General features: G+C 29.0%; 2 protein-coding genes across 6 annotated transcripts; one reads left to right on the top strand and one right to left on the bottom strand.

The window, feature by feature from the left end:
- Positions 1-1048: 1048 nt before the first annotated feature.
- Positions 1049-2218, bottom strand: LOC107467347 (uncharacterized). 3 transcript variants are annotated; one of them, XM_016086415.3, is made up of 3 exons: positions 2163-2218; positions 1852-1894; positions 1049-1504 (listed from the first exon to the last, which is right to left on the bottom strand). In XM_016086415.3, the coding sequence occupies exons 2-3, from the start codon at positions 1887-1889 to the stop codon at positions 1240-1242; spliced, it is 303 nt and encodes a 100-aa protein (XP_015941901.1). In that variant the 5' UTR covers positions 1890-1894; positions 2163-2218; the 3' UTR covers positions 1049-1239. The 3 variants fall into 3 exon arrangements, with proteins under 3 accessions (XP_015941901.1, XP_020986951.1, XP_015941903.1); XM_021131292.2 differs by lacking the exon at positions 2163-2218 and adding an exon at positions 1964-1976; XM_016086417.3 differs by lacking the exon at positions 2163-2218 and having other exon boundaries at positions 1049-1495; positions 1852-1990.
- Positions 2219-3510: 1292 nt separating this feature from the next.
- Positions 3511-6672, top strand: LOC107467345 (probable prolyl 4-hydroxylase 9). 3 transcript variants are annotated; one of them, XM_021131290.2, is made up of 8 exons: positions 3511-3744; positions 3897-4007; positions 4470-4627; positions 4749-4851; positions 4934-5029; positions 5123-5188; positions 5268-5387; positions 6480-6672. In XM_021131290.2, the coding sequence occupies exons 1-8, from the start codon at positions 3694-3696 to the stop codon at positions 6564-6566; spliced, it is 792 nt and encodes a 263-aa protein (XP_020986949.1). In that variant the 5' UTR covers positions 3511-3693; the 3' UTR covers positions 6567-6672. The 3 variants fall into 3 exon arrangements, with proteins under 3 accessions (XP_020986949.1, XP_052110663.1, XP_015941898.1); XM_052254703.1 differs by having other exon boundaries at positions 3511-3810; positions 4749-4821; XM_016086412.3 differs by having other exon boundaries at positions 3511-3810.
- Positions 6673-8426: the final 1754 nt, after the last annotated feature.

Here is an 8426-nt window from a genome sequence, read left to right as displayed (position 1 = left end):
TAGGAGCTCTGCTTGTGTGGGTTGCTGGGCTCCGTTGTCAGCCATCCTCGAGATTCAGTAGTCTTGAAAGAAGAGAGCACAAAGCTAAAAAAGAGGGTTAAACTCAGTGGGGTTTTTATTTCGGGCTCCACGATGGGTGCCAGATGTTCCGTCCTATGGAAAGTTGCCGAGCCATGACGATCTCTTTCGAGCAATACACTGCTTGTTCTGAAGGGCTATAGGTCGGCTTGGCCCGAACACCGCGGCGGAAATATCTGCATAAGATATTTCGACGCTCAAGTCAGTGAAAGGCTTAGTAAAGATGTTAATTATATAGATGAATAAATTACTGATTTGTTGGAATATTCCGTGATTCTTGGTGAAGGGTTGAGTTCCATTTGTGGGGAGGTTGCTTTGTTGATAGCCTTTGATTATTCAAACTTTGTGTCCGACTTTTGTTAATTTATTATTTGGTGGCCGAGGTATAGGGTACGCATCAGGAGTAAAAGTCGAAGTTTAACTCAAATTAATTGGCTATAAAACAGCATATGAAAAGTAGTTATTTATGTATAATTCATAAAAAAAAAAAAAAGATAACCGAATTAATAAACATGTAAGTATAAGAATAATAAGATGGACCAATCCCATTGACAAACTGGTCGAGGAAATTAGTGTTTGAAATATAGTTGCATTTGGCATGAATGCTGTGATGATTTATTAATTTACTCTCTATTTTTTGTTTTTTTCTCTGTTAGACTTAATATTCTATTCAAAGATTTGATACATGTATGAGCCATTATAATGGTGCAGCAGAAAGTAAATGTTAGACCACAAACTTCCCTTTCATATTATTCTCTCAAGACTTTTAGGTTAGAGAACTTAAAAGTGTTATTTTATGATTTTATCAACTCTCGATGATATATATTGGCTCCTTTATTTAGATTAGATGCTTTATTAAGACCACCAGCAGTGTCTTCAGCAACTGTATCAATCAATAGCCACATTAAGATATTTAGTATAGTGACAGAAGAGACACACAGTGATTATGCATGGTGTAAGAAACCACAGTTACTTGTTAAGGATTATTGAAGCATTCATAAGGATGCTTGATCTCCATATTTATTTAGTTACAATAGCCACTCAACATTTGCATGTTGGTGCTACTTTAAGTTTGGGAACTAATAACCTTATTGACTATGTATATTATATATCTATAGGTAGGTATTTAGTCCCCCATTAACAGGAATTTAATCCAATTAATTAAGCTTTTGTGTTGTCTACGCCATCAACATTTCTGAGCCAGTAAGTCTGAGTGAAAGAGGCTGCACCCTCAGGAACATCATCCATCACCCATTCATGCCCTTTTGGGAAGTAAATCCCTGTGCGTGGGTGTGGAACCCAGCATGTTGAATCCTCTATCTTCCCATAACTCTTTGGAATTCCTCCACAGCTTTCTGCTGCATGTTGGGAACTCCCTGAGAACTTTATCACCCCACTTTCTGTTCTCCTTGCTCCCCTGTTTGTCCTTCACATTTCAATTCTTATCATTTAAATGGACTAAAACTATGTTTCTTGGTATCTCAACGTAAAATACAATTATATTAATGGCGAAAACTTACACGCAGTTATCTTCATGCGAAGTTGATAGTTGAGAGCTGTTAGATAAAAATCTAGTCAAATCAGCTTAATCATCTAACGACTCTCAATTACCAATTTCACGTGAAGTTAACTGCAAGATTCTCTATCATAAAAGAATCATCAAACAGGATTAAGGAATCATGGTAAGGCCAATGCACTATTATTTCTAGTGGCAAACACTCCTGAATATGCAACACAACTTGATCATTAAGAAAATTACTGATGATAACTTACCGGAGAAGCAACATATCTGTGACGCCGCGCCTGGCCATGAGAGCTGCAAGAAGCTAAGCAGAATCAATCAGGTGGTACAATAATATGTAGTGAATCAATATCAATGCAGTACCACGGATAGTATGCGTTACAATTGTCTCAAAACAAGGAATGTTTTTGCTTTCAAAAACCCCATCACCTCACAAGGGTATTTATAGCAGTGTAATGCTGCATGATTTGCAAATAAAGAGAAAGGATCCAATGAAAGAATAAGTTCTTTTTCCACATGTATTGAAGCATAAAAGCAGATAGAGAGACTTTATTTGAGTTACTGGAAATGGGTTAATGATGTGAGAGCTTTGTGTTTGGCTGGGAAAACCAATCTGTGGTTTTAAATCCTTGCTTTTGAGGCACCGTTAAAAGTGCTTTCAGAAATGGATAAAGCGACTCTATCTTATTAAGAATTATTGTGGAGGTTTCTCTTATAAGATCTTTAAGGACAAGAAAGAATATTGCTATTGTACGACCCTTTATGATATTGGAATAACTCTATTAACAACACTATTTCTTGTTTAAATCAAGTACAAACTTCATTCATATCATTAATTAATCACATTTTCTGCTAATACAAACTCCCTATTTGGAAGGACACTGTCACATTTGATTGTTCCTTTTATAATCTGCGCGTGGAAGTGTCTATTATTCCTAGCTACATCGTGTATAATCCGTGTTATAGAATAAATACCATCAACATGGTTCAGTACTCATGATCTTAGTCCTTAATTGTTCTCTTTTTCTCTTTTCTGATGAAACAATTTAACATGGCATATTATCCGCTGTTAGCTTAAAAAAGTGTGTGGCCAGCTAATGGAAAAAAGAAGCTAGTGCATATTAGTAACAAATTAAGAATGTAAGTTTCATTTAATTAGTTAAAATTTGCCATTTTCAACTCATATAAAGATTCCCCTTTTTATTTGAGTCAATAGTACTATATTACTGTCCATGCATAATTTTAATATCAGATTAATTAGTTTTTTTTTTAAATATTTAAGTCTTTTATGATAATACGAAACAAAAAGAAATTATGCATGTATTTTGCTATCTATAATGACGCATTTCGTTGCTGCCATATGAGTATAAAAATAACGTCATTTTAAATAATAACGCATTTGTTATATTATATCGTGAGTTTTCATATAGTATTTATCAACCGTTCTTTATTTACTATGAATTTTAATAAAATAGATTAAATTTCGTTTAAAAATTTATTATTTGTGTGACGATCTTTTATAAAGAGACACATCACTATAATTAGCAATACACATAAATACCGTTATTAAATTTTATATCATAAATTGACAAAAGAAACATAAGGTATCCAATATTTAATATTGCAGAAGACTAAATTACTATTTTTTTTAGGAACTAATTAATTGAAGATCGAAATTCGGAGGATCTAGTTATTATTTTACTGTTAAATAAACAAGATTGCACGTGTAAGTTTGAGATACTCATTATAAAAATAAAACACTGTGGTTAGATATAACATTACATATTAGGCAATTGCTTGTTCATTAAAAAGTTGTGCAGCATCTGCACTGAAAAAGGTACCAGGTTTGCAAAAACTAATAAACTAGAGTGAGTGGTGTGGATTGACAAGTGTAAGAAAATAAGGAAATAGTTCCGCCATTATCGCGTAAGGTGGCACGTTTTGTAGAGAGAAAGTGACATGCAACCCAAACCCAAAATATTTGATTATAATCTTCACTCTCCACACGCTTGTTGCAGAGCAAAACCTTTAGAGACAAGAAACAGAGTGAAAAAAAAAAGAGACTAGTTTTGTTGATTGATCATAATATAAGGATGAAAGGGAAAGCCAAAAGATCGAAAGTGAAGTTGGGGGTTCCTGTTCTGGTAATGGTTTGCTCCCTTTTCTTCTTTACTGGGCTCTTTGTATCTCCTATGCTCTTCAACTTTCAGGTTCTTATTAGCTTCTTCCTTTTGCTGGATACATATTTCATATTAAAAGCTCATTTAATTAGCATTAGCTATGATGATGATTGCAGGATTTTGGTGACGTGGGACAGGGGCAACCGTGGTCTAGATTGCTTCAGGAATCTGCTGCCAAAGAATATGGCAAGTCTGGAGACCCCTTTCTTCATTCAATCCCATTTCAGGTGTGACCCTTATAATCTCCTGTTCCTTCATGTTGAACTTTAGAAGGAGAAGGAGGAGTATTAATATATTTGGAAGTTTAGTTAGCATCGGCAGTAATTTAGATTAATGGAGACTTTAGACACCCTTTCTGCTGATAAAAAAGATTTAGAGTTTGATTTGACTCCTAAAAGAAAATTTCATTAGACAAATGAAAAGAGAAATAAACTCTATGTGAATTTCTCCGTGTATAACTATTTAAACGTCTCTTTTATTAGTTTAATCTTGATGGAAACTAAGGTGCAGTCTATTTTACGTAAAGTTGATAACTGAGAATTGTTAGATGATTTAATTGATTTGACTAAATTTTTATCTAATGACTCTTAACTATCAACTTTAGGTGAAGTCAACTGCACCTGAGTTTTCACTTTTAATCTTTTGAGAGGAGTAGTTTTACGACAGATGTCGCACTTTCTTTTGTTCAGATTTTGAGTTGGCGACCAAGGATAGTTTACTTTCCGAATTTCACAACTGCAGATGTATGCGAAAAAATAATTGAAATGGCAAAGCCTAAATTGGAACCCTCTAAATTGGCATTGAGGGAAGGAGAAACTGTTGAGAGCACAAAAGGCACTAGAACAAGGTACTCTTTATCATGTAATTTTGGATCTTATATTGGAAAAATAAATAAATAAATTATGGTGTCACATGATAGTTTTACCTTACCATAGTTAAGTTGAGTGCTAACTTTCAACTGTCAACAGTTCAGGTGCATTCATCTCTGCATCAGAAGACAAATCTGGTATCTTAGACTTCATTGAAAAGAAAATTGCTAAGGTTACAATGATACCAACGAGTCATGGAGAAGTATTTTTTTTTTTTCTTAATCTGTTTGTGAACCTTCCATGACAGGAAAACTGTTCTATTCATGTATGTTGCTGTAGTGCAGGCATTCAATATACTGAGATATGAGGTTCTTCAGAAATATGATACTCATTATGATGCCTTTGACCCATTTGAATATGGAAATGTTCAGAGCCAAAGGGTATATCTTTCTTCACACTCTTTACTTTTCTTTTCACCATAATATGCTAATTGTGAATGCATCTTGCTGGTTGTCTCATGCTTAATTGCCCAGATTGCTTCGTTTTTACTATACCTATCAAGTGTAGAAGCAGGAGGAGAAACCATGTTCCCTTTTGAGGTGAAACATGGAATTTACTACCATGTCTTTGATACTTTCAATGCCATCAAACTTGATGATAAGTGTTTTTAATTTGCAGGATGGTTTGAACATGGACATTGGTTATGATTATAAACAATGCATTGGTTTGAAGGTGAAGCCAAGACAAGGTGACGGGCTTTTATTCTATTCAGTTCTTCCAGATGGGAACATTGATAAGGTAAAAATCTTCCATTTTAGACAACAATGTTATAATAACAGGGTGGATACTCATTCTGTCTTTGTTTTTTTTTACTCTGTGAAACTGATTAGTCCCTCCTCTGTCAATAATTTCTCTCTTGAGAAGTTAATCAACTTATTTATCCACTAAGTGTAAGCTAGGATTGACAGTTTTTTATTTATTTGGGATTTCATTGTCTTTTATATTAGAATAATTATTAGGGGTCATTTAAGATTTTTTTTCTATTTTTTATTTTTTCATATATATTAATTAAATTTATTATGCAAAAATTAAAAAATATTAATAATTTTTAAATTTTTTTTACTTATAGAAATTGAATAGAAAATATACGTATTAATAAGAATGACATTAATAATTATTGTTATAAGTCTTATCTATTTGTTATTAGTTATTCTAAAATGTTAAAATATAGATTTTTGATGTTATGTTTACATAGTTAGTTAACATAAACATTATCATTTGTTGTATTTGTTTTAGATAAAATATTGTGTCAATTTTTTCATTATCTATTATAAAATAAAATGTATACTTCATCTAAAAATAATGAGTTTATGTAAATTATGATGGTTAATTTAAATTGAATACACCTAAAATTTAATATAATCTAAATAATATAATATTTTAATAATTGTTTTAAACAACAATGAAAAGATTAAAAAATATATTTTTATTTTGAATAAAAAATATATATTCTCTATTTAATTTTTACGAGTAAAAAAATTTAAAAATTGCTAATATTAATCAGTTTTTATACACAATAAATTTAATCAATGTATATGAAAAAGATAACAACAAAATAAAAAAAAATCTTAAACGGTCCTGACAATTATCTACAAAAAACAACGAAGTCCTAAACACAAAAATTTATCAATCGTTAATTCAGAGAAAAAACATTAATCGAAGGGTTAATTAGTCTCACAAAAATAAAAATCAAGAATTAAAAATAATTTTGTTTGTTAAGAATTTCGTTATCTTTTAGAATAATTATTAGGAATTACTTAATTTTTTTTCTCTAATAATATAATATTTTGTTACTTTCCTTCCTGGTTGATTATGTGAATGTTAGTGCAGACTTCTCTTCATGGAAGCTGTCCAGTGATTGAGGGGGAGAAATGGGTGGCAACTAAGTGGATCAATGATAAAAAGCAACACTACTAAATGTTCTTACTCCCAAATTTTCAATTTTCTCTATCAAATTCATGCCTCTTGGATACAAATTTTACTCTTGTTAATAATTCTATTGTAAGTTGTAACATTGATCAAATTTCCATTTTAGTTTTTTTTTTAGTATAACATATCTGCTGCATCTCTAAACTAATCTTGATTTCATTATCATTCCAATGGTTAAAATAAGAATACAACCATGTAACGTTATAAAAAAATCGATTATTTATATAAAATGCAAGATATGTATTTAATTGTAAAAAAAAATGTAAATTTAATTAATATAAAAAATATAAAATGAAGACATTATAATTAAGTGAATTTGATCTCGTGTTTTTTCAAATAAAAGATTAATTGTTTTTTATCAATAATCTAATAACAATTAAATAAAAAAATAATGTTATACATCTATTTTTTTTATAAATTAAGTGTAATCAAATTAAATAATACGATTTAGAATAATATTAGTTATAACTGATTTTTATTATGTTAGATCTATTTAGTTAGACTTGATTAATAAAAATATTTAAATGTATAGTATTATTATAAATAAAATAAATTATATCATTATAATTAATATTAACTCTTAATTTGATTTGGGTTTTAATAATTTAACCAATTAACTAATGATTTTTTTTTAAATTACACAATTATTAGAGAAGTCATATTTTATAATTTTCATTTTCTTCAAACCACTTATTTATTGATAAATTCTAACAAACAAATAAAAAAAATCAAATGCTAGACTAACCTAAAGTAAAACGAAAGAGCATATATGTCTAATAATTACGTGCTAATAATTACGTGCTGATCAAATATTTGTGTATCATGTACAAAATTACATAATTTTACTATAAAGAATTTAAAAACTGAAAAAGTAGTCTTTTTTTTTTTAATTTGGTTATAGTAAACCTTCTTAAAATTCTGTTTGAAGATATAACATAATGTTATATACTATTGCTATTTTTCTTCAATGGAAAAACAAATTTTTTTAAAAGAAAAACTTTGCATCAATTTAGCTTCAATGGAACAATCACCGTTGGTTTTATTTTTTAAATTTGTTCCTCTTAGCATTTGAGCTTTTGTTTTTGTTTTCGTTTTTTGAAATTAATTAATAAATGGATTGATTTGAAAAAAAATATAAAAAAAATTGTAAAATGAAATTTTTTTTAGTAACTCTCCTAATTAAAAAAAATAAAAAGTATAGGTGAACAATTATTTCTAACTAGTCAACTTTAAACAATTGTAATTAATAATTATTAATTTTAATTAATATAAAATATAATTTAAAAATATTTATTGATTTATTGTTAATTAGATCTTTATTGATTATCTAATAAAATTGTAAAAAAAAATATTATAATTAATTATTTAAATTATCAAAACTTAAGTTAAATTAAGAGTTGGTATTAGTTGTGATAATAAAAATCTATTTCATCTAATAATAATTATTAAATATCGTAAAAGATAACTAACTTTTTATTTAAAAGAGAATTAGATAGAATTTATTTTATTATCGTATATGTTATATTCTATTATTAATAAAAGAATGACCATACGTAAAAACCAACGCAATTCACAAGTATAAAATTATGTAAAATCTTATAAATTAATTATTTATGCTAAACTTACGATATTTTAACTAGGTGACAAATTGGGAAGTCCATCCCACCTTCCAAAAGTCCGTCATCTCATCTAATAGGTTGGTCCGTTCGGTTCTATCTAATGTCATGAATTATTTTTTTGTCCCGTTTAATAGTAGATTGATGGTCAAGTATATTAATTTTTTTTATAAACTATTAAATATTAAAAATATATATAATTTAAAAAATATTTTAATAAATTTATAATTTT

This window comes from Arachis duranensis, chromosome 9, assembly GCF_000817695.3.
Source record: "Arachis duranensis cultivar V14167 chromosome 9, aradu.V14167.gnm2.J7QH, whole genome shotgun sequence".
Lineage (NCBI taxonomy): Eukaryota > Viridiplantae > Streptophyta > Magnoliopsida > Fabales > Fabaceae > Arachis > Arachis duranensis.
Note: the sequence above shows the minus strand (reverse complement) of the source record. Positions and strands in the feature narration are given on the sequence as shown.